This window comes from Manis pentadactyla, chromosome 7, assembly GCF_030020395.1.
Source record: "Manis pentadactyla isolate mManPen7 chromosome 7, mManPen7.hap1, whole genome shotgun sequence".
In the NCBI taxonomy this organism is placed as follows: domain Eukaryota; kingdom Metazoa; phylum Chordata; class Mammalia; order Pholidota; family Manidae; genus Manis; species Manis pentadactyla.
The window spans coordinates 67,266,399-67,292,894 of NC_080025.1; the positions used below are offsets into that span (position 1 = coordinate 67,266,399).

At 36.3% G+C, this 26,496-nt stretch overlaps 1 protein-coding gene across 1 annotated transcript in view; it reads right to left on the reverse strand.

The window, feature by feature from the left end:
• The window catches only part of SEMA3E (semaphorin 3E), a 237,140-nt gene that overhangs the window by 76,711 nt on the left and 133,933 nt on the right, over positions 1–26,496 (reverse strand). Inside the window, exons 2-4 of the mRNA XM_057504462.1 lie at positions 21,643–21,803; positions 4,575–4,634; positions 2,111–2,230 (exon numbers count right to left, since the gene is read on the reverse strand). Of these exons, the coding sequence (XP_057360445.1) occupies positions 2,111–2,230; positions 4,575–4,634; positions 21,643–21,803 (341 nt within the window). The remainder of the gene's footprint in view (positions 1–2,110; positions 2,231–4,574; positions 4,635–21,642; positions 21,804–26,496) is intronic.

Sequence of the window (26,496 nt, forward strand, 5' to 3'; positions counted from 1 at the left end):
AGGAAAATATAGTTATAATGAATACAAATATGGGGGAATACTCAGTGTAGAAATGGAAAATATACAAAATGAAAAGTTCTACAACTGAAAAGTACAATGTCTGTATGGACCATTAATAGGGTGGGCTTAACAGCAGGTTGGAGATGTCAGAAGAAAAGGTTAATGAATTTAAAAATAAATCAATAGATTTCATCCAATTTCAAAACAGAAGAAAAAACAGACTGAATAAAAATAAACAGAATCTCAGTGATCTATAGGAGAATGACCAAAAGTAGTGTATCAAATGTGTGTGTATGTGTGTGTGCGCGCGCACGCGTGCGGGTGTATATATATGAATCTCTGAAGAAGACTGAGGGGACGAAGCAGAAATATTATTTGCAATAATAATGGCCCCAAATTTGCCAAATTAGGTGCAAAACATAAATTTCTGTATCCAAGAATCTTTGTATTCCAAGAAATGTAAATCCCAAGCTTCCCACCAATCACACCTAGACACACACGGACACATAGGTCCACTATAGAAAAATTGCTGAAAACCAAAGAGAAAGAGAAAATTTAAAAAGACAAAGGAATTACAAATAACGTTGTATCAATATTAATGAAGCCTGAATTTACATCAGAAAGAGATTGGAAGACAATAAAGCATGTTTGAGATACTGAAAGAAAAACTGTTAACCCAGAATTCTCTATCCAGGGAAATATCCTTCAAAAATACAAGGGCGTTTTCAGATAATGAAAACAGATTTGTTGCCAGCAGATCTGCACCACAAGGTGTATATATTCTGACTTTGTATATATGTATATGTGTGTGTTCATATATGAATATAATATATGTATATACATATATACACTATATATTTGCATATATGTTAGTGTTCTGACTTTGCACTGGACTGATTTGTCTTCTACTCTCTAAACTTCTCCCATTCTATCATCTATATTATTTCTTTTAAAAGAATTCAGTAATACACTGTGATGTATTTGTGTATGCTACTTATTAGCTTTAATCTACAACTAGGGGTGGTTAGTTAACATTTAAAATATGCTCATCAAAAATCCTGCCTATAATGACACTTTACAGCTGAAGTACCTCAATCAGGGACGCTCTCAGGAGGCACTTGAGTAAGTACTTCAGATACTGCTAATTAGATGTACACCTGAGTGTTAACTAAGAAATATCAGAAATAATTTTTCACTAGTGAAATGAATGTTGTTCTTTGGATGTGGTAGCTGGAAATATTTTGTAGTCACTACTGCCCTTTCATAAGTGGAATGTAAGAATCAAAAGAGTCTTAACTACAGAATATGTAAAGCCCTGTTTTATCTGTGTCCCATCTTAATGTAGGAGCCTTCCTTCTGACCTGAAAGAGGTAACAGATCCTGACATCAGAATATTGTTTAACATGCTTCCAAGTTCAACTGTGATAGAAGGTGCTTGAAAATGTGCCTAAAATAAATGAAAGTTAAGAGTTTACCCAGCTTTTTGGAAAAGATTATGTGACGGATCTTTGAGCCTGCTTGTTAGAAAATATTATAATATGTGTGGCAGAATTTGGTTGAAATTTGTGTTCATTATACTATATCACCTCATGGTGGGGCCTTGTGGGGAAGAGGTGTATACCTCTTGCCCACTAATATTTAGCTTAAAGCAGTTGGTCATCCCCCCACACCCAATTCCACCTCCCTTACTTCATCTGATTGAAAACTGGAGTAAAAAGTTTTTGCATGTCCTTTGGAAAATACTGTATGTCATAATTTATTCACATGCATTTTTATATATGTTCATATATATTCTAGTTTGGTGGTTACAGTGATAAAAGTTTATATGAGAATACAACAAAGAATAGAATTGGATGTTAAATACTGTTAACTGGACAAATTAAGGCAATGAAATTGTTCAGTGAATGAATACATGAAAAATGGACTGATTCACAGACTTTATGGCTGACAAGGATTTTAAAGGCTCAGAGATCGTTTCTCAGATTCATGCAATGTGGATCAGTACATCACAAATGCCTTTCCCTTTCGCCAGAGGAAATGACACCATCTTTCTTTTAAAACAAAGACCCTTTAAGCATTATTTTTATTGATACAAGTGAAATTATCTTACCTCCAAATGGTAACCAACTCTGATAAAAGCACAGAGTGGGTCAAAAGCTCCAGTACCACAAGTCAGAAGGTGTGTCCTGTTATAGTGATGCAAAACACGAACGTAATTTGCACATTCACTCTAAAGAAGAAGAAAAAAGAAATTGGTTAATATAATTTAAGTGTTTAGTCCTTTTTGATTTTTGTTTTTCCTAACCTTAGAAATCTTATGTTTAAGTCTCCCCTGGCAAGGAGACAAGGTGGCAGATGCAAAGAGTGCAAGGACCAGTGGCAGAAGAGACGGGGGTGGCCAATGCACTGTTTAGCTGGCAGGCGATGTACGCATTACCTTTTATATGGGAATTGCATCATTTTACCTGTCTTCTAGTACACAACTGAGGAATTTAAAAAGCCATACTCAGAAATTCATTCAAACGTAAAGATTTGCATGGCATTATGTTCCACTAAGTAATTACGTTATTCCCAAGGCTGTTATTTTTAAAAAGTACATATAAACAATGCATCAGCATAAAGTCAGAAAACCAATAATTACAAAAAGCTTCATTACCCTTAATGAAACATACGCAGACTTTAGGGCATTACAGAGCTTTAATGTTTGGGAAAATAAGTCTTATATGTTCAAACATAAATTCACATAAAGCACTTCCACAGAGAGTTTTCAAGACAGAAAGATAACCAATAAAGGTAACATTTTATACCTTTTACTGGACGATTGCAGTCCAAGGGTCAGGAAACTTTTTACATAAAGGACCAGGGAGTAGATATATTTAGTTTGATGTGCTATCTGGTCTCTGCTGCAGCTATTTACCTATGCAGCTATAGCATGAAAGCCACTGTAGACATAACAGAAATGAATGTGAATGACCATGTTCCAATTAAACTATTTTTACAAAAATACACAACAGGCTACCTTTGGCCAAGGAGCTCTGGTTTGCCTACATTGAGATTCAGCTATAAGCTTTTAAGGACATAGTCTTTATTTTACACACCTTTGTACTATCCAGTTCATCTAACACAGTACCTAATACATATTACATGCTTCACAAATTTTAATTCACCAATCTCTAGGTGAGTTTTAAGAGCAGTATGCCAAACTAAAAAAAGGAATTTAAAACTGCTCAGACCAATGTGGCTAAATTAATTCTGGCAAACACCTTCTTGGCAAATTTGGTGTTATTATTCCTTTTAAAATAAAAAACAAAACACTAATCTCTTTTAATGCTAAATATCACTTTGATATCAACACATGTAACCATCGGCAGTGAATTGTTTTATAAGGACAGATTGTGACTTTTAAAAGTCTCTGGTATAACAGTTATTAAGGTGAAAAAGCCAGCAGAACCATACCACCATAAGTGCTTAAGATTATAGTATTTCCTTGGTAAGAATGAGGAATGCACTCCTAAACTGATTCACTAGGGCACACAGATATATTTACTCCTTCAGTTTCCCACTCAGGAAGCATTTTACTCTGTGGGTGACCCATGCAATTGGAAAACTCTAACCACTCAGACATGGGGAAAATATTCTATTCTCATATTGCTACAGGCACCTGCTTTTTTTCTCTTGAAACATTGTCACATCTTGAATGAGTCAATTATACGACGTTTTGGCTCAGCTGGGCTTAGAGTGACATAACCTAGGAGCGTGTTCAGTTAGTCAGCATCACGTGGTGGACTAAGGCAGCAGGAATGCCTGGACTCATTCCTTGACAGTGACCCAACAGCTACAGAGAATCAGGAGGTGGTACAATGTGCATTAGTTTTTTACACCGTATTGGTTTTTCTTACTGAAAACAAGCATGTTAACTTTCCAAGGGAGACATGCATGGCCTCCTGCAAACACATGCAGTGAGCTGCTAACCAGCTGCTTGGGGCCAGTGTGAGTCCTCTCACTCCTGGTGCAGCTCTGCTGCCACCCAGACTGGGCTCATTTACACTCGGCAGGGCTGTTACGGAGAAATGAAGGACAGGTTGTTCCAGGAGGGGAACCCTGACAGTGCTGGAGGGCAGGTAGTGTGTGTTTATTGCCTTTGCCTTGTTTCCAAGTTCTTGTTTTTTTCTCTTGTTTCTACTTTATTAATCAAAGTGACATGGTATCTCACAAAGATGTGCTTAGCTTTTCCTTGAAATGAAAAAAAAAAAGATTACCTGAAAATGTTTTTCTCCCAAACCCATAGGAAATATGCATTAGTAGAAGGAATTTATAAATCTGAGTTGATTAAAATACAAAAATAAAAACCAAGATTTGGATGGCAGCTCAGCTCCCTTGAACTTCACACTGAAATTAGTTTTTCAATAATTACATATATAATGTATGTGTACATACTATATATATATATATTCTTCCTGAGATAAGTTGCATATATGCTTTTAGGAGCACATAAAAAGTTGGAGATTTAGTCATTTGTGATTGACTGGGAATATAACTGGCGATTTGTTTCACTTACAATGAATAATACTTACTGCATCTTTTCCTTTCATTATGCATTCTTCTATTTTTAGTGCTGTACTAGGCCAGTGTATCTGAAATAGAAGATATTGTACTATTATACAACTGTATACAAAAATAAACCACAGTGAAAAACATTTCATTTTTTTCTGTAGTTCAATACATTTTCATTTTGTTGTTTTCTGAGAAGACAAAGCAAGACTTTACCTTCTTTACATCATTATTTGCATAATTAAGACTCTTGTGTGTGAACTTTTACTTCATGCTAAACTTAATTTTTTTTAACCTTTCTGAGGATTTCCTCAAGTCTCAGCCCTTCAGACTCCACCCACAGTTCAACCAGCCCTGCTCTGTACTTAACCTGCCATGACCTCTGCTATCCAGTCTTTCTTTCGAACCCGATTGCCCCTCCGAGTCAGGAACCTCCTTAAGTTCTCTTTGCATTTTTATCACTTAGAACAGAACTTGGTGTGTGGTGGACTCAGTAGTGTTTGCAGCATGAAAGGATTAACGAATGAATGACTCTTTGGGTGATGGACACTCAGATTGCCTCCAAAATCTCTACCAGACCAAACGTTGATACGTCTCTGCGTATGTCCCTTTATGACATGTAAAAGAAAACCGTTGGTACGTACAACCAGGAGCAGAATCACTGGGCCTTAGGGTATGATTTATTTAATCTGCTAGTGTAGTGCCATGTGCCCTCCAGAGGGTGACATGTTTACAGTCCATCAGCAGTACTATATCCTTACTGACACTTGGCATTATCAACTTCCTAAGTTTTATATTAAGCACTTTAGATTCAGTATTTAATTTAATCATTACCATGACTTTATCAAAGACAAAGTATTACCTAGGAAGCCTTTTAAAAAATATATATGTTTCTCTGTCCAACCCCACAGTGCAGTAGATCTGTGGGTGGGAACCAAAAAATCTGATGCATTTGAATTACTGTAGCAAACGGTAAGTTCTCAAGTGTTTTCTGAGCCTCAGGACCCTAAACCTTCTTCCTCCTAGTTAACAGTTTACCTCGACATCTACTGGACCAATCGCCTTCCCCTCCAGCCGGGAAAAGCTCATTGGCCTCCTCTCTCGCGTCTCTCTCAGATTCCGTGGGGCACCTTCTCATGCTGAAGTATCAGCTTCATCAGCTGTGCTGGTTGGGTGACAGAACACCCTACAGTTTTTCTTCACTGTCTCCAAAGGCTTCCCCTTGGATCCACATGCACTGGCAGAAAGCACTCCGAAGACGTCCACTCTTGCTCTCCTACTTCTATGGCCACTTTGAGTTAGGCTACTTCAGTATTTCTTTGGTTCTCTTCTTTTTTTAAGCAGTCCCCTTCTATTCTTAAGTTAACTTTTGGTGAAGGACCAGAAGTTTTTCAGAAGAATAGCCTGGGCCTCTCAAGATATAATTAATGTTCCTGCAAGAGCCTTCTCTTCCCCAGGACGCTTGTGTCCTCAGGGCCTGGACTGAGAAGGGCTCAAGTGTAAGTTCCTACCACCCAGGCTCAGTGTTTGCTGTCACTGGGCCTGTGCCCACAAGCCCTGCTCTCGTCCTCTGTGGCAGCTGGTTTGTTCCTGTCAAGTTCCCACTATCTCTCCCTGATATCACTGCTCTCTCAATCCATCATCATCCCGTAAGTGCTCTGTTAACTTAGAAAAACATTCTGGTTTTATCAAACTAAATATTAGATGCTGCTGATTGGAAGTATTTTTTATTCAGTTTGCACACTGCTTAGTTATTTTTGTATCAATAACCAACATTCAAAAATGAGAAATTTTGCATAAATATCCAGATTTCTCTAGAAAAATCCAATGGTAAGCAACAGGCTTGCGTCGCTGTGTGGCAACATTGCTCTGGAGTTGAAAGTTTGAAGTCTTCTTTAAATAGGACAAGTGTTCTCTGATTTGCTTCAGACTTCGGTTTTTAACCTGACAGGCCCCTGTAGGCATTTTGGTGTCTGAAATCTGATATGTAAGTTTGAATTCCAGATATGGTTAAGTGTAAGTTTGCTGTTGTTTCTTTAAAGCTGTGCCTCATAAAATAGCAGGTTAGGCACTATATGCTAAAAGTGGAAAAGACTTTCACTGAACTCACACATTATGCAGCCAAACTCACCCGTGGTACATGAACAATACTGGGGATTTATAAAAGTGATGACAATAGCCTTTATTACGATGATGATCTGTATATGATTGAATTTATTATCATAGGAGTAAACATTCTATGGTTTGAATTACAGGTATTAAAATATTACCCTGGTGTTCTTATTGGCATAATAGGCCCCACGAAGTTTTTTACTAGCAATACTCAGCATCAGGTGCTCTTTAGTCTCATAATAAAGTATACAAACTTTTACATGAAAATACATGAGTATTTTCTGTTTATGTTGTGACAGAAAAAAAAGACAAAGGAAAAAATTCGGCATATAAGAGAAAACCAATCAAAAAGCCAAATGTACACACATAAAATCCTAGAATCACTGTTCCTGATTGAAGCAATAAATCCATCAGTGGATCTTGTATGATTCAGGAAAGACATCATAAATACATCAATGTATGGTTCGGTTGCAGCTTCGCATCTGCTTGAGCAGAATCGCTAATATCATTACAAGTTAAGGATCCTGGAAGCGAAGCTATAGAATTTATAAACTTTGCTGATCAATTATTCTGGAAAAAATTCTTACACCCTAGGGACAGATTGTCTCAGATGATTTCTAAGACCCATTCTAACATGAGATTCAGCTTTGTTTTTGAATTATGATTTTACTGTGGATGCATAAATTATTCAAAATGATATGGTAGAACATGTGCCTATATATGTACATGGGCATATATATACACATTATATATATTGTATACACTGTATATACTATATATATTAACAAAAAATATAAATACAAATTCATTTTAGGGTCATCTATCATTAGAAAGATTTTCATGACTAATTCAGTTATCAATATGAACAGAGTGAACACCTCTTCTGTAATTCACAATAGTGCTTTATATTCTTAACTCACATAACTTATGAGATGTAAGGCTCTCCTTCTTAGAATATTAGTACCCCTTTTCATCCATTCATTCACAAATGAATCCCTTATTCATTTTTCTTCATTATGTAAAATGATGACTATTTTAAACTGTTTTCCACAATTTCAAAGTCCTAGATACTAATTCTTTAGAAAAATATACCAAGTTCAGCTTTTCAATGCTGAAATAATATCCAGGCCAGTAAAATAACCTCAACATCTTAGCCTGTATTCCTCTAAATCGTTGTTTTATAATGATTGTTTCCAGGACTATCTGAATACACTGTTTGGGGGGCAATTCTTTGTAGGATTTCTACACATCTATTGACAGTTTTTGTTACACATAATATTTTCAAATAGCCCTGAAAGAAAGATAGAATATCCTTTGAGAGCAAATGAAAGACTAGTTTCCTGTGTTGGATAATAAAAATAATGCCTCCCTCTAGGCAAAGACTAGGTAGGATTACAAACACAGCCCTTATAAGATTGGGGATTCCTAAGCTTGGGGTTCATCAGGTATAACACATATTTACTACAAGAGCAGCATCTGCACTGCTACAGCTGTAGATGCATTCATCCCACCAGTTTCTGGACTTGCCATGAGAATGAAGAAGGAGATATCTAAGCTGGCCTGTGCATACAGTAAAACAACAAATTTGACTGGATCTATACTGTTGGAACTCAACCAAGAATTAGGAGAAGTGCAAATTGTAGCGCTCCAAAATCTTACAACTACAGACTATTTACTGTTAAAAGAACATATGGGATGTGAACAGTCCCCAGGAATGGGTTGTTGTAATTTGTCTGATTTCTCTCAGACTGTTCAAGTTCAGTTGGACAATATCCACCATATCATAGATAAGTTTTCATAAATGCCTAAGGTGCCTAACTGGTTTTCTTGGTTTCACTGGAGATGGCTGGTAATTACAGGTATGCTTTGGTTATGTAACTATACTCCTATTATGTTAATGTGTGTGCGCAATTTAATTAGTAGTTTAAAACCTATACATGCTGAAGTTACTCTACAAGAAGATATGTCAAAGAAATAATCAATCTTCCCATGTTTTCTTCCGCCTGCTACTTCTGTAGCTTTTCTTCTTCCTTCCTAATTACAACCCTTAAATAGAATTCATGCCTTATATCAAAGTTACCGAGTATCATAATTCTTCCAAGTGGTAAAGATACCTCAAGACAAATGCTGGGCATAGAAGCCACAGGGCATTAATATGCAAAGAAGTAAAAAGCTAACCTTTTCAAACAATAAGGCTTCTCTCTCACTTACCAACTTTACATTTCCCTGTATGGCTCCGGAGGATGACTGGTTAGCCAGAGACGGGTAAGATTCCTCAAGGGAGGAACAACCTAAGACAGGCACAGTTGCAGGGGGGCCATCAGGTGAGAAATTGGGGATCAACAGAGGTGAGGCTTAGAACCTCACCCCCCCTGTTCTGAGAGAAATCTTCTGCATATGTGGATGTTTTATTGCCCTTGTCTAGCTTGGATTAACACATAGTCTACAGGCACACACCTGATCATCTACATTTGCTCCCTTACAACACTAAACTATGTTTTCTACCTTTATCTTGTATCTACCTACCACTTCAGCGTATTATTAAAAATAATAATAATAAAGAGAGAAATGTGGCATCCACATATAAATCAAGTATAAAAGTCAAATGAGTATTCATATTTGAACTGTTTATAGTTCATAATGCATGAGCAAAACCGAAAGTTTCTGTGATGACTGCCCTTGTACTGTTCACCATGTAACTTATTCACTATGTAAGAATTTGTTCTCCATGTAAGAACTTGTTCGTTATGCTTCAGAAGATTGAAGACTGACGAAAATTAGGCTTGGGGTGGATTAATGATTGTGCATTGAGCATTGACTCCCCTATACAGAATTTTATTGTTGTTAACAACCATTTGATCAATAAATATGAGAGATGCCCTCACAAAAAAAAAAAAAAAAAAGAAATACACACTTCCAATTGTAAAATAAATAAATAACCGGGATGTAATGTATAGCATAAGGAATGTAGTCAAAATATTGTTAACAACTTGGTATGGTGATAACTGGTACCTAGAATTATCATGTATATAAATGTTGAATCACTGTGTTGTACACCTGAAACTAATGTAATACTGTGTGTCAACTACCCTTCAATAAAAAATAATTATCTACAAAAAAAAAAAAAAAAGAAAAAAAAGAAAAAAAGAGCAGCGTCTGCGTGGGCTGCTATGCATCACTCCCTGTGGGACTTGAGGGGGCAAAACAATCGCTGGAAACACTACCATGCAGTATGCTCTGCTGCGAGTAATAGGTTCCTTTGTCTCTGGCCCAGGAGTCTCATGTCTTCTGCCAGCATCTATGAAACTGTGACAAGCTAACTTGTCTTGAAAATAAGGTAAAACCTCAGACCCTTTGTTGGAACCTTTTGCCTCTTTTAGGCCTGTGACGGCCGCAGACTGGAGGTTTCCATCCTCCCTTGTTACTTCCACGTTCGTGGCCTAACTAGCTTCCCGCGCGCGCGCTCTTGGCCCTAACTCCGCCTCCCCACCTAACCCGAAACCTGCCTAAAGACCCTAGTGACAGATGAGATCATCAATTCCCATTGGTTTCTGCTACTTCCTTATCTTCCCCTATATAACTAAGCCTCTGATGGAATAAAGCTGAGTTTTGCTGCGCCCTTGAGGCTGACACATCTCCCGGCTTGGTGTGGTTTTGTTTTTCCCCGGTTCTCAGGGGAGGGTGTCCAAGCCGCTGACACTTGTCCTCTCGCTCTGCCCTGGGGATAACAGGCTGGTCCTGCTTGTCCCCCCGCCTTCTTGTTGCTGAAGAGCAACAACCCTTCACAGACCTGATATCAAGAGAATATGTAATGGCGAAGAAATAATGGCTTTTCTAGGGTTGTCAGAATATGCACTGTTTCTAGCAGCAAACCTAATAATGTCAATTTTTCTAGGAATGACAAAATCATTTTTTCAGGCACATCTTACAACATGTTTCACAACAAAACCTTTCCTGATATCTTTTTCAATAAGTAGTATCTCTCCTTCCTTTGATCTTCTATTATATTCTTACTTGCTCTACATAGGAGTATAGCGATTTGTGTACTTAACTTTAGCTGTCTTATTAGACTATAAGTTACAGAGAGCAATGATTTGTTTCTGTATCCCTACCAATGCACAATCCTTCCCTGGCACAATGCCTTAAATGCAATCACTGTTTATTCAATGTCTATTGATTGACTTGTATTAATCAACACACCTTTTTTACATTCTTTGTAAAGACAATCCACTAAAGGATTTTTACAGTAAAATCTGAGAGGTGAGTTTCATTGACATGAAAATGCTGTAACCAGTGTCAAAGGAATGAGACAGAGAACAATTTTCAGTGTCATCATGAAGAAAATCCTGTAGGATGCTAGCAATAATCTAGGCATTGAAAGACTGGTAGGATTTCTGAAGACAGAGAAATGATCTTAACCAGATTCCTTTGGATGGATGGAAAGAGGAGAAGCAGAGGACTACATTATGGATATTCATCACTATAAAGTCCATCCCGTGGAGTTGTCCAAAGGAATTATGTAATTACAGATTTACTCAAGTTTTGTTTTTGCTTTTGGTTTTGTTTTGGTTTAGTTTGGCTTGTTTTTTCCACAAAATTTAGCAGGCTCAGGATTGTATTCAAATGTTCACTCACATGAGAAAAAGATGACAGAGAAAGACCTTACTGAAAGTGGGGGGTTATTTGAAAGCCATCATGTACAAATATTCTGCCAACATAGCAAGGGAAATTATTTTCTTCATTTGTTTTGGCAGTCAGGACATCTTTTGGTTCTGCTCCAGAGTTTAGCATCAACAAAAACCCATAAAATTAAGCCATTCGTTCTCACAAAACATTTTTAAAAGCAGTTAAACAATAGGGTGTAATGCTATTTCCAAATTCTCTATACCAAGAAAGGTACAAAAAGCAAAGGTTAAATACACATCATTTAATCACAATAGTCCCACTGTATAATTTAATTGTTCCAATGCACATTAACAGGCAATTTACCATTCTTGCACATTTCAAAGGAGAAAAATAAAATAAAAATTAAATTACAAAGTAATTTTTTCTGGATTCCCTATTGAGTATCATAATTATACTTGGATTAAGGATTTAACAATTTATTGTTATAAAATATTATGACACAGAGATTTAGGGGAGCAAAAATAAATGAACAAAGAAAAAACAATAACAGTCTAAAGGAAGACTATATCCTTTTTTATTTAAATAAATAAAGAAAACAATATGGTAAGTCTCTTCATGGAATATATTTTAGTGACTAAGACACTGTTACAATTTGATCTGATATACTCTTCTTAATTCTATTATTCTAATGAAGATGTTTGTTTATATTTTAGTTTTTCAATCTACATTTTATATCTATATACTACACTAGTGTCCTTCAATGGGTATTTTAATTATTTGTTCTATAAAGATCAGTAAGAGCAAAAAAGTACTTTGAATAAAACACATTAAAAGGGTCCTAATGGTTTATAAATGGTAGCCTTTAACCTGCCACATTTTCCTTCTTAGTGTACATGCTTTTACACTTAATTATTACAACTGTCAGTATTCAAGTAGTTTATATGCCAGAATTATAATCTTTTCAACTATAGACAAAATTTGTACTTGAAATGTTTACACTCCAAAGCATTTGAACAAGAACAACATAACTGCAAAGACATTATTGGCCTGATGAATGCCCTTTTTAATGGATGAAATTTACTCAACTGCTATCATTAATATGAAACACCATCTGCCATTTACATGCAAATTATATTTTAATGCCTCTCTACCACTCAATAAAAAATTAAATTCTGAAATGTAATAATTCTTTTACCTTTGATGCAATAAAGTTGAATACATGGGAAAAGTATAAATACTTTTATGAGCAGAAGTGTCAAACAGAGCTATATGTCCAGATATCCAAATTAAGTACTGTAATGTTAATAGTGGTAAGAATAATTTTAGAAAAAATAAGTTGAAATATAGAAACTTGGAGAAAAATTACAGGTGAACGTTCGTTAAATTTAAAGTTTATTACTAATATGGAGTATTCTATGAAGTCCTATAAAATATAGCAGAAATAAATAAACATCTACTTTCGATTTCTTTCTGGAATGGAAAAAAGAAAAGAAAGTTTTACATCTTAAACTGGTATTGGTATCTTCCAGAGGAAAATCTTGATTTGTCTTTTCCGTAAGTCTCAGTAATTCTCAAATGTGCACAGATTGCAAGGGGCTATACAGATAGAACATGGCAAACGAATCCCTTATCTGTGGTTGAATTCTAGAGCTTCCTGGGGCTCTCAACCTTTGCCATAAGTAAACAAGGGGAATACAGCTCCTTCTTCCACTAGTCAATGGTTTTTCTCCACTACTGTCACCAAACACTAACTGTTCCACTAGTGCTGTTTAACCATCACTAAGGTAAAGTGTGCTCATACAAAGAGAATAAGAACCAAGGGGAAAGAAACACCTCATCACAAAGCCAGAACTAATGGTACACCTACCATCAATTTGGGAGACAGCAAGTTCAAGCCAAAGCAGTAACCTGCTTTTCCACAATGTGACACAGTGGAAAGAGCACAGCCTTCTCAGACAGATGGACCTGGTTTTAAACTCTAACTTCTACTTACTGGCTTCATGGCTTTAGTTTCCTTTTCCTTCTATTTACCTAATATGCTACTGCTAAAGTAATCACACTAAACTGCAATTCTAATTCTGTTACAGACACAGTGAGAGTCCCGGATGGCTCCCACATTGCCTACATTGTTTCCACAGCATGGCAGTCATTATGCTTCAAATTCCAAAATAAGCAAAAACTGCGGGCCATGCTGTAAACAAGATCCTTGCCCTGTTGCCAGTGAAGAAGTAGGTATGTGGCCAGGGGCAGGGGAGGTGGTGCAGAAGGTAAACAAAATTAAACTAAAAGATCTTGGAGAATGATTAGTTTGAAAGTGGCTCTGACAATAAGTACAAAAGGATTTGCAAAAATGCAGACTCTGAAGAGAATAGATTTATTGGGTATCAGGATAAACAAGAGACACACATTCATTCTTTCACTAACAAATTAATTATTTTTGTTAGTACTACACCTTCAAAGATGAACATAGCACAGTACCCACCCTTAAGGAGCCTTCTAATAAAGTTGACTGACAAGTAAACAGCCAATTTTAATATAATATGAGAATCAATATCAGACCAATGGATAAGGAAGGGCTAGGAGAACATTCTCTAAATCTATAGAGTTTAACAGAAGAAGGAAATAGCTTATTTTAACAACTGGGTATGTTTGGAGGCTTATACCAGGGAGGAAGAGTGTGTAAGAGGCATTAAAGAGAAAATAGAAGTGCTCGACATCACTAATCTTCAGGGACATGAAAATGAAAATCACAATGACACACCACCTCACAACTGTTAGAATAGCTATTATCAAAAAGTCAAAAGTTAACTACTGTGGTGACGATGTGGAAAAAAGGCAACCCTTGTGCACTGCAGGTGGGAATGTAAATTGGTGCAACCACTATGGAAAAACAGCATGGAGATGCCTCAAAAAATTAAAAATGGAACTACCATGTAATCCAGCAATCCCATTTCTGAGTATATAACCAAATGAAATGAAAACAGAATCTCGAAGATATGTCTGCATTCCCATGGTGCTCCTAAATGGATACATGGATAAAGAAGAGATGTGCACACACACACACAGGAATATTATTCAGCCATGAGATAGAAGGAAGTCCTGCCATTTGTGACAACATAGATGGACATGAGGGCATATGCTAAGTAAAAAAGTCAGAGAAAAACAAATAATGCACGATATCACTAGATGTGAAATCTAAAGAAGTCAAACTCATAGAAACAGAGAGTAGGATAGTGGCTACCAGAAGCAGGGGAGTGGGGAAAATGGGCAGATATTGGTTTAAGGGTACAAACTGCCAGTTATAAGATGAATAAGCTCTGGGGAACTAATGTACATACAGCATGGTGATTATAGTTAACAATACTATATTATATATTTGAAAGTTGCTAAGAGAGTGGACCTTAAATGTTCTCACTACCTAGGAGTACTAAATGTGATATGATGGAGGTGTTAACTAATGCTATGGTGACAATCATTTTACAGTATATAAATATATCAAATCAACATGTTGTATACCTGAAATTTACACAGTATTATGGGTCTATTATATCTCAGTAAAACTGGAAAAAAAGTTCACAGACGCGATCTATTGGCAATGTGTTGGTGTACATAAGTGGAGATTATGAGGGTTTGTTATCTTTGCTGAACTGAGAAAATTGTTTATTTTTACTCAAAATATTTAGAATCCTTTATAAGATGGAATATGGAGTAGGATTTGTTAAGTGAAAAAGGATTTTGGAAATGCACCAATCAACTGGAAAAAAAAATCACAACATACTATGCATTAATCTCCAACTGAAATTTAGTATTTCTATCAGAAAAATGTAAGAAACAAATCACGGTAGTATTAATAGATCTGTGGCTTAATAATCAAGAGGAACAAGTATTTTAGTATTACTTTAGAGTTGTTGCAGGTAGCTCAAAATATTAATAACATTCATCATTAATTTGAAACTACAATATTTAAAAGTCCTGTTGCTAGGTCTTATTACTTAATATATTAATGAAAAGCTACATGTTTTCATATTACAAATTGTTACTTTTTTATTTTGATAGCTATATTTCAATATATTTATATTTTGATAACTTTTCTTAATACCTTTTGGTGTAATCCTACATATTTATTTAATACACTTAAGGGTCAATAGACTTCACCACACTGCTGGATCCAAGGCACATAAAAAAAGTCAAGAACCCTTACACAAAACCTATTTTTTGCCTATTTTGTCGAGAAGAAGGAAATGATAATGTAGAAAGGATAGAAGATAAGCAATCCTTAAGAGGAGGCAAAAATAAAATAATAAAGCCATAGGTACTTTGATGCTCATGTGATCACAGCCACACCACCTGGCTGTCCTTCCTTCTTGTGGTCATCTACCATCATCCTTTGTCACAACTCCATTGACTGAAAAACGTTTTTTTTACCTAGATTACTGGCTTTCTTGTCATAAAATGAGTCATTGACCATCACTCTGGCCAAGGCACACCCGATCATCTGATCTTTCAATGATCTGGTCTTTCAGATTGACCTCAGCAACGCACTTGAATGTAAGTTCTCCAGCCCTCCACAGTCCAATATGGGAACTACTAACCACAACTGGTTATTGAGCCTTGAAATACGGATACTGGGTATTTTATTTAGGTACCTTCTCAAATTGCTTCTCTATCATATCTTCTCCTGATCACCTTATCAAATACAGCAACCCCCTTTCTCTCACCTCCCTAATCTGTTTTATTTTTTTTCATAGCATTTGTCATCATCTGGTATCACCTTTTTTCTCTATTTTCTGATTGTTTACAATGTATATGTCCTGCTTCTGCAGTGATAACTGGGTTATTAAAATTACACATAAGTAAAATTTAAAATAAATAAAAGTGACATTGCAGTTGATAAGATAATGGGTGAGTCATTCCTCAGGGCTAAACAGATGCATCAAGGGAAGAGTGTTATGTGTGTGGTCAAACAGAACAAGGGGAGGTTCTGGTCCCACACTGCTGGAGGAGTGGAACTCTGTAGACCACTTTCAGCTTTGGAGACTGGTTGGCATTATCTTGTATAGAAGAACATTAACAGCAATTAACTTATAACTAGCGATCCGTTTTAGAATGAACATCCCAGAGGCATTCCTGCACACATGCTTTAGAAGATGTTTGCTAAAGTGATCACAGAAACACCAATAAAGCAGAATACTGGATACCACCCAACTGTCCTTTGACAAGTAATGAATAAATTAAATTGTGCTATATTCATATGGTGGAACATATTATATACAAGTCAAAGTGAATAAATAATAACTTATTCATAGCTTATAATGTGTGTCAAGGATAGTTCTTGGTTCTTTACTTCTATTAACTCACTTTTATGTCAGAGGGGATTAATATTTCTACCTTTACAAATGAGGAAACAGAGGACGAAAGGATTTAAGGAATTTACACCACATTATAACTGCAGAGCCAGGATTTGAACCTAGAAATCTAATTTGTGTCCCTACTTCACTATTCTATCTCTACAACAAATGAACTCTTGCTACGAGCAACATGATTAAATCTGAAAAATAACATTAAATTTAAAAAAGCAAAACAAAAAGCAATCCCAGAAGACTACAATATACTAATATACATCATTTTTACATAGCTTAAGGCAAGTAACTCTAAACAGTATACTACATAGGGAAGCATGATAAAATAATTTTTAAAATAAAATCAATAAAAAGGATAAACATAAAATACAGGGTAGTAATTGCTTCTAGGCAGCAGGAAGCATGAGGAGGGAGGGAGAGGACACAAGATGCGTCTACAATGTGGTGGGTGATGCTCTCATTCTTGAATTGGACAGTGGGTTCACAGGTGTTAATTTTACTGTTATGCTTTCTAACATGTTTATTTATATTTTAATGTATCAAATATACTTCAAAAGACATTAAGAACTAATAAATGAATAGAAAATGAGAAAACAGAAAATGGGCTTTGGCTACTCTTTCAAGGCACTGTTTCCTAAGGGAAGCAAGGGGGACGTGGTGTCACCAGGTAGATGCAGATTTGGGCGTTTTTTTTTTTCCTCTGGGAAGGTCTGGATCCTACTTATGGAATGATAGGTTAGATGTAATGGTTTGATCCTCAGGTTTTGCCTCACAGTGGGTATCTAGCCATATCTGGAGATTGTCTGACTGTAATGTCTCGAGGAACGGTTCTCCCGGCACCCACTGTGGATAGAAGCCAGGGGCACAGCTAAATATTCTACAATGCACAGGATGCTCCCTTCCCCACTTAAATTTCTTCAAAATGCCAATAATACTGAGGCTGAGAAACAAAGAGATAAAGAAAATAAGGAGAGATTTAAAATATAGTAACAGTATAAAATACAGTAATAAATAACCGAGGAAGCAAGGTCCAGAAAAGATGGAAGGAGAGCTTGGCCAGGAGCAGACATTTCACATCATCAGAGTCTGGAGAGCGTGAGGCACCAACATGCATTCTTGAGACTCTCTCAATCAGAACGCCTGTGAAGCAGACATCACTCTAACTCTGCTATTGCTGGAAACAAACACAACGGGCCTGTTTGCAGTCTTACTGCTAATCATTCTGTGGAAACAGGCAGGAAAAGAATAAAATAACAAATGCAGGTGGGGTGATGTCACCTCTGAGGTAATAAAGCCGAAGCCTCAGGACTCCTTGCTGGTTCCTGGCCCTTGTGTGGCCCTGCGAGTCGCCTCAGCAATTTTGAAATTTACATTTGAATGAATTATACTTTCTGAGAGGTTTCACCAAGTTGTATATATATATATTAGGCCTCACAAAATAAATATTTATCCTTAAATGCAGCAAAGTTATTCAATGTTATAATTTGTGTACATTCCTTGGAATCCTTGCTAGATACCCTGAAGCTTCAATGGCCACACACTATTCTATTTAGCTCCAGAAGATGCAGTTCCTGAAACCTCACCACTCCAGGTCTCTTAGATAGTCTTCACAGGGCATTTCCTCCATAAAAGCCAGCATTAAAAGCCTGAGGGTACAGTTAGGCCAAAATAATAAAGGAGAATAAGTAGGTGATCCAATTTCACCTACTCTAAAGGGGTTCCACATTAGTGTGGGAAGCTTCTATGTCTTGGTCTTAGCGCCACATGGGAAACAACAGCCCCAGAAAATTGTCATGAGAGTTTGTATACATTAAGAGTCATCTACAGAACTTGTTATTAATGTGGATTCCAGGGGTCTACTCCATGAAAGTTAGCATGAACATGATCTAAGGACAACAATTTAAGAACTACTTCTTAATGCAACAATTCTTAATTTTCTGGGTGTCAGATCTCTTGAAGGTTCTTTCCATATTCATATACTTAAAATTTTAATATGGGGAGTGTATTAGTTTGCTATGGCAGCAGTAACAAAATACCAGAGTGGGTGGCCTAAACAGAAATGTGTTTTATCAAATTTCTGGAGGCTGGAAGTCCAAGATCGAAGGGTTGGCAGGATTTCTCCTAAGGCCATTCTCCTTGGCATACAGATGGCTGCCTTCTCGGTATTCTCTCACATGGTATTTTTCTGTGGCTGTACATCCCTGCTGTCTCTTTTTGTTTCCAGATTTCCTCTTTTCATGAGGATACCAGTCAGATTGGATTAAGGCCCACCCTAATGGCCTCATTTAATCACCTGATGAAAGGCACAAATGTGGTCATATTCTGAGGTACTGGAGTTAGTGTTTCAGCATATGAATTTTGGGGTATACAATTCAGGCCACAACACAGATTATTCTATGGCCCCCATACTTGTGATCCCTGCCTTGGATATGCCTTCACAGAAATCAGAGTGTTCATATTATCTAACTGAGAGAAAAAGAAGAAAGCCATATGGTGAAGACCACAGTCAGTAAGAAAAAGATCATCCATGGAGGGAGAGAAAAATCCATTGAATCTGGCTGGAAGGAGGAGGTCACTGATGGTCTTAGAGATACACTCATGGTGTGTATGTGTGTATGTGTGTGTGTGTGTGTGATATAAATATTGTATATATTTTTATATACATATATGGAGAGATAAAGAGAGATAATTTCTTTGAGAACTATTGAAAAATAAGACTAAAGATGACAGAAAAAAAGGAAAGAGAGTCAAACACACAATGTGCTTCTCCTCCAGTGTGTAAGGACTAAAATGATAGTGAAAGGACATAATCCAAAAAGGACAAAGAACTTGAGTGGAGATGCCAAAGAAATATCAGCAACATTTCGGAAGTTCTATAACATATGGTCAAGTGTTGACTGGCTTGGCAAACTAGGAAAGCTGAAATTTAAGTCTGCAGGGTGAAGGGAGCCAATAAGCGAGCTGACTCAAAAAGAACTTCAGAAATTCTCAGGAATTGGAAATCTAAGTCCCTCGGAGAGTAAGAATTGGGCATGGGTGGGGGTCAAATCAGGAAAATCATTTCAAATTCAGTATAATAAACAGCAAAGCCAGACAACTGGGGGAAAAAAAAAGTGACTGAAAGAAAGGAGTCCCAGAAAGAGAATGAGGGGGAAAATGGACAGAAGGAAAAACTTCAAAGAAATAATGAACATTTCCAGAACTGAAGGTCATGGGCTCCCCGGTAGAAGGCCCACTGTGTCCCAGCACCAGTGAATGAGAAAAAGATCAAATCTAAGAGAAATTTAAGAAAAATGTAAAACACATAGGTGCCTGGGGTCAGGATTAGGGATACAGAACAGCAGGAAACAGGTTATATACAAAACTTTGAAATTTATATTTCATCAGACTTCTCAGCAGCTGTAGAGGACGTGTGAAAACAATGGAATGAGATCCTCAGAATCCTGAAGGAAATGATTTTCATTCTGTAATTTTATATTCATCTATCAGTTATGTGTGAAGTGGGATGATTATTTTCAAATATAAAACACTCAAAATTTGACTCTGGATTCTTCTTCAAGAAGCTAGTTGGAGGGGTGTTTCAGTAAAATGTCATAATAAACTCAGAAAGAAGACTATGCAAGTGGCAGCCCCAGGGGACAGTCCTGGAGGATGGTGGCATTAAACTCCGGGATGACAAGAGCACCAGGAAGCACATTTCTAATTTAAAAACCAAAAACCTGGAACTGACGGCAACTGGTTATAATTTACTACATTGAGAGACGTAGAAAAACTCTGGGAGAGAGTTTGGTTAAAAATTAGTGAAAGTGATATAAATATCTAAGCAAATGAAGAAAAGGGTACTATCTAATCCCAGGGAGAAAAAATAACGTGTGATCTGTTTTCCTAATAATAATGATGTAAACAGTTATAACTTAACTAAAAATTGTGGTGTAGCTATCTTGGGGACAATATAGCTCAGGGAGCAGATGACTGGGGGGTTGAACAGGTATTTAGCTATGCTACTACAAGAAAAGAAAGCTAAAATCCTCATCTGCCTGAAGAGAATGGCAACAGATACTGTCTAAAATCAACAATATCAAGAAAGAAGAGTACACAAACGTTCTTTAGGAAAATGGAGGTAAGAACCAGAAGAAACAGAAGTTTGAAATGACTTTCTCTAGGGATTAGAGACTGGGAGGGAGGGGCAATGCTGCTTTTCTTCATAAATGTTTTTAAATGACTTTCAAAAATATGGACATTGATCATTTAGACAAACACAAAAATAAATGTTATAAAGAACATGTAATGTTTACATTTAGAAAATGTATACGTACATACAGAGAAAATGTAACACATGATGTAACACATCATTTATGGCAAAAAATATATGGTCTAAATATTGCTATATATTTTATATAAGGTTGATATGGGTCTCAGAAAAGTGTACTTCCATTCAACTTTGTGTAAGTCTAGACTATAAGAACTATTTTTCTTCTTATCATAGCTAACCTTTTCTTGAAAATGTTGGGCAGCTGCCTATTTTAATAGACTTCAATCCAAGTTTAAAGAGCGTCCATTTGAAGTAATGATGTTACCAACAGAACTACGTGAATTAGCAATAGCAAGATCTCATATTTCTTCAGGCTGAGATTCTGGGAGTAATAAATCCTCGAGGGATTGCAGGTAGATCAGCATGTTATAACCCAGCTCTCAGGACCGTGGGTGTGGTGACGAGGGCCATCACTGAAGAGGAATGGCTAGTGCACCAATCTGTATTCTTCTGGGAATACAGACATAGTGCTCTGACAGAAATTTCCTTTTCGTTAATTTATAAACTTTTCTCAAAATGATTTCATTTTAATGAATTTTTTATTTCTCCCAATAATATTATTATGCAGAATGTTTAAGTGGCCAACAATGAAAAAAACGAATCCAAGTAGCACCCGTGCAAGAAGCTACCTCCCTCACCACTTTTCTGTCCCTCTTAAAATAGACTTTGATGTTTCCGTACCTCTCTGTAACCACTGCTGATTTGCTCCAAGCTGAGGGAATACGCAAGATCCTTGCCTCCCACGAAGAGCCTCTCTTGATACTCATCGAGTAGCATTGTATGGAGATCAAGACATCCAAAAGGGCTATGAAAGACTGATGTTCTGTTTAGATCCAAGAGTTCTGAAATGCAAAAGGATGAGTGTGATAAACACAGAGGGAAATACAAATAAATACCTTTATAACACTTTTTTTCTCATGCGTCTATTTTTATACTTATTGAAACTATATAGCGAATAGTCATTTTATCATGAACATAAAGTTTTAAAAATTTGTTACTCAATTAAAAATGCACAGTACATTAACAGTACTGTATTGTATATTTGAAAGTCGCTAAGAAAGTAGATCCTGAAAGTTCTTATCACAAGAAAAATGTTCTGTGGGAGATGCTGGATGTTAACTAAACTTACTGGGGTCATCATTTTGTAATATGCGCACATGTCAAATCACTATGTTGCATACCTTAAACTTATACAATGTCATATATAAATTTCTCTCAACAAAACTGGAAAAATAAAAAAAACTGTCCATAAATTCCAGGAGAGGAAATCCTGGGGCAAAATACCTCACTGAAACCGAAATCAGCCAAAGGGAGAAATGAAGTTTAAAACCTGTTTATTACTTATAAAAAAGCCATCCAGCATCTTTCTCTCTCTCCTGCTGTGGCAGAAGCGGAAAACCTGCCCCCAGTCTCTCAGGTCCAGATAAGCCCTCAGTAGCCCAGGTAATACCCACTGATATGGAGATGACTAGTCCTCTCCACCCCTTGGAAATGCCTGTTGATATGGAGATGCACTGAAGCCAGGCGAGAGATTTTGGAAATATTGCAATTTTACCCACAATGTTCAAAATTTTAAAAAGTACAACCGGGAATAAATTTTAATGTGCATGAATTATGATCTTTTCTAAGTCTATGAACCTAAAAACCTCAACTTCTTTGTGAGGTAAATATCCTATGTTTTTAAATAGAAAGAATTATCCTTCACAATCTTTAATATAAAGTGCTATGTGGAAAAGTCATTTTATTATCACTTTTATATTTACTTCTCTGTAATAAAAATCTCAAATCTACAATAAATACTCCCAAAGTTAGTCCATTTCATTCCAGATAAACACCAACTCAGAAAAAAATGTTTCCATTTGAAATTGGTTTTGAAGTAACATCCAGAATAAAATTTCTAAGTCTGGAAACTATCAGTGTCATTAATACAATGAGGTGACACATGGTAGCATTCTGTATAATGGGGATGACTGATAAAATGGGTGGGGATATACTTTCTATCATTGTGATTTTGGATAGTCTTTACGCTTCATCCCTATATCAAAAATTTCAAACTATTTGTTTGGGCTAGTATACATCTAATTTTAGAAAGTCAGAATATGGCCAGCTTCTCATGTGTGTGTATTTGTTGTTGAAGTTATTTAATTACATATGGCAGTTCAGTACATAAGGCTGGTAAATGATATATCAAAGTTTTTGGTGATGGAAAAGAATATTGCTTCCTGCCCCCCAGCTAGACCCTGCATGCTGAAGATTTCCTGAAGAGGCATCTTGGGAAATACGACAAGTTGGAAGATAACTTCATTTACTAAAGCTCAATGCCTAATGCATCTGACAGAGTGTGTAATATTGGTGAACACTAAACCCAGGCAGCAACATGAAAGGTGACACATCTATAGCACTTTACCCACTCATACCATCTGTTTCTGAGAAAGCAGAGATGAAGTACTTTCCCCACTCAATTAAGAATGTATTCACTGTCTCTATCTGTACTCTGAAAGTGCTGATGCTCAAAATTTTGTGAAGTAGGGCTTACTTCCAACTTTCAGTTAAAATAAGCAATACTGCTAAAATCAAAGTATCTCTTATAAAGGTAAAACTTGTGATACTGACTCATTTGACCATTCACATGAATAAATAATCTGAGAACAAGTTTTGAGGGTGGGATGGAAAGAATAATACAGTGTTTTATTTGGGGAAGAAGAAAACTGTAATTTGAGAGATTAGGTGTTCTTGAATCCTAGAAGACAATTTTTACCCACTTAGTAATTGTGTCAAGGTAGAACCATATTGCTTTCCTTCTTTACAAGGCATCCATAAACAGCAAGAGATGCACATTTTAGGGATCCAATACAATGACATAAATATGGATCCAAGATGTCCACTACCATTACACCTTGTCTGTACATACGGTCACTGTGGTTTTATATCAAGGCTGCTGAATGGACTTTTTTCCGGAAAAGGTTTCCCAGTTATTCCCATAGGCTTCTAAAATGCCCCAGTTTTGTGCACATTGAAATCTTTATCTGAAAGAATGCAACTGATGAAAGAATGGTTATACATTATCTAGAATTAATAGGTCTCTAAACCACAATAAGGTGCAACGTTTAGGATATTAAGTTTCCTTGACACAGAAGACAGTCACGAAAGGCATCAGATATGTGGGCCCTACCCTAAAATGCCAGAGTGTAGTCTGTGCCAATATTAAAAAGTATAAATTGAAGTACAGGGCAGCCCAACCAGTAAAGAAGGCATTCCATGAATAAATTCCATCTAAGGATCGCCTTTCTTGTTTCCCAGTGAGGCCATGCACACAGAGACACAGACATCAACTTCTGCTTGCTTTGGGGTCTTGCCAATCTCTTCTATACTTACTATAATTCTTATAGTCTAAAGATGGTAACCCCTAGTTCTTTGGCAGTAATAACAGAGGCCAATTACTGACTAAAATGTTTTTTATTCTGATACATCAACTTTTATCCCAACCCATCTTTCCATATCTATGGCCAACCCTGTCCCATGAGATCACAAAGATACACTCATGTTCCTGTGGAGACATAGTTTGTAAAATGCAAAGGGAAAAAACTGAAGTAGGCATTCAACAAATGCAAATTTTTTGAATGGTCATTTCTTATCGCCTTTACATTTATCATTTTTCCCCACAATAGTAAACCACAGTGTAACAGCTTAAATTACCACTGTCCTTTATTTTACTGATGGAGAAACTCGGGTGCCCAGAGAATAAAGGACTATCTTACAGATAAACACTATTACAATCTAAAAATCAGTCAAATTACAAAAAAATAAAAGAGAATTAAAGTACAACCAATGTATATATCATAATGAAGTTCTGAAGACTGAGAATCTGGAGAGCCAGGTTCTCATCTTGCTTTTGACATTAATTACCTGATTAACCTTGAACAACCATTTAACCTCTTTAGGTGGATGTCCTCATGTGTTAATCACCTTTCCACATTCAAAATACTTAAATCTTTGACTGGATCACATTTCTGAAATGGAGGTGATAAAGTATGTAAAAAACATAAATCCAGCACACAGATGTTTTACAGTCTTTCAAAGTACAGTGCTGAACCAATTCTTTTTGGAAGCTTAACAAATGGAAGTAGCAGTTAATGAACAAGTCTCAGTATCATTATGTCCTGTATTTAAGCTTCCCTAAAAGGGAGTAGTTAAAGTATTCATTTATGACTTTTCCTATATTTGAGTGATTATGGGTCAGAGAATACTTTATTTAAGTTATAAGGAATTTTAGAGCTTATTTATTTGGATTCAGTCATTGTCTCAGAGAGCAAATTGCTGCCAAGATCTTTTTGAATTCATATAATTAAATATTGCATACATGTCTTCGGCAATAAGGCATGTTTCATTTCAACAAGGTAGGCATTTCATTTCACTAATGAAGACACTTTCTAGAATAATTCCTAAAGTCAGTTTTGAAACTTGTAAGACCGAGTGAATAGACTAGATCTTTTAAAACATTTTACAATATGAGAGAAGTGCACTGAATTGTTTTCCACAGCTCTCCACTTGGACCATCACCATACAACAGAGCAGTGACAATAACTGACTCCTAAGAGGTTCATGCTTGTAAAGTTAGTTCAGCAAGATGGTACTAACCAAAACACATCAATGCAATGGATTACATTTTTCTTATCCATTTCTGCAGGCATAAATCCTGATGGTGATTCTTAATTTTCTCTAAGACCCAAACTGTCCTTTCCTGTCTGTGATTCTCTAACATCCTTGACTTTAAGTCAGGAAAGGTTAAAAGTATCCATTATGGGTAAATACTTGTACTTTACACATATCTGGAATAACGTACACAGAGGCATTCTATAATAGAAGCATTGTATTTATGCTTGCATTTGTGCTTCAATATGAAACCCAATTTTCTACTTTTACTTATTTATTTAACTTGCCTCTTCCCGAAAAAGGATGTGGGATGACTTGTACAAATATATTCAATTGAACATATTGCTGGGGGTTTTAAGACAAAGGGAAATGAACAAAGAGAGTAAGATAAAGCTGAAATAAATTTTATTAACCGCAAGTCACTGATCCCAGGCTTCCTGAAATTCAAAGTTAAAGTTACTATAATTCAAGAGAAAAACTTTATCAGATACATATATATTCTATTGATTCTGTTGGTTCTGTTTCTCTGGAGAACCCTAATTGACACCTAATATTTAGGACTAATAGAAATTTCTCCTGAGGTCCTTTTAATGAAAATGCTGAAAAATATTATGAAGGACACCCAACATCACTAGAAAATAAGTTATCAGTGCCACACATCTGTTTATATTACATCCCTCAATACAAGCCAACTGAATTCATACCAAAGTGCAACCTACCAAAAATAACTTTATGGCCATGGGTGGTCATGTTAGTTGGGACACTAATGACTGCAGTGACAAAGATTAATTAAATCAGGGTAATGCAAATCCAAGGGCAGAAAAACAGGCCTCATATTAATTGGAAAACCAACAGAAGCATAATTTATCCCTTAAGATGCTG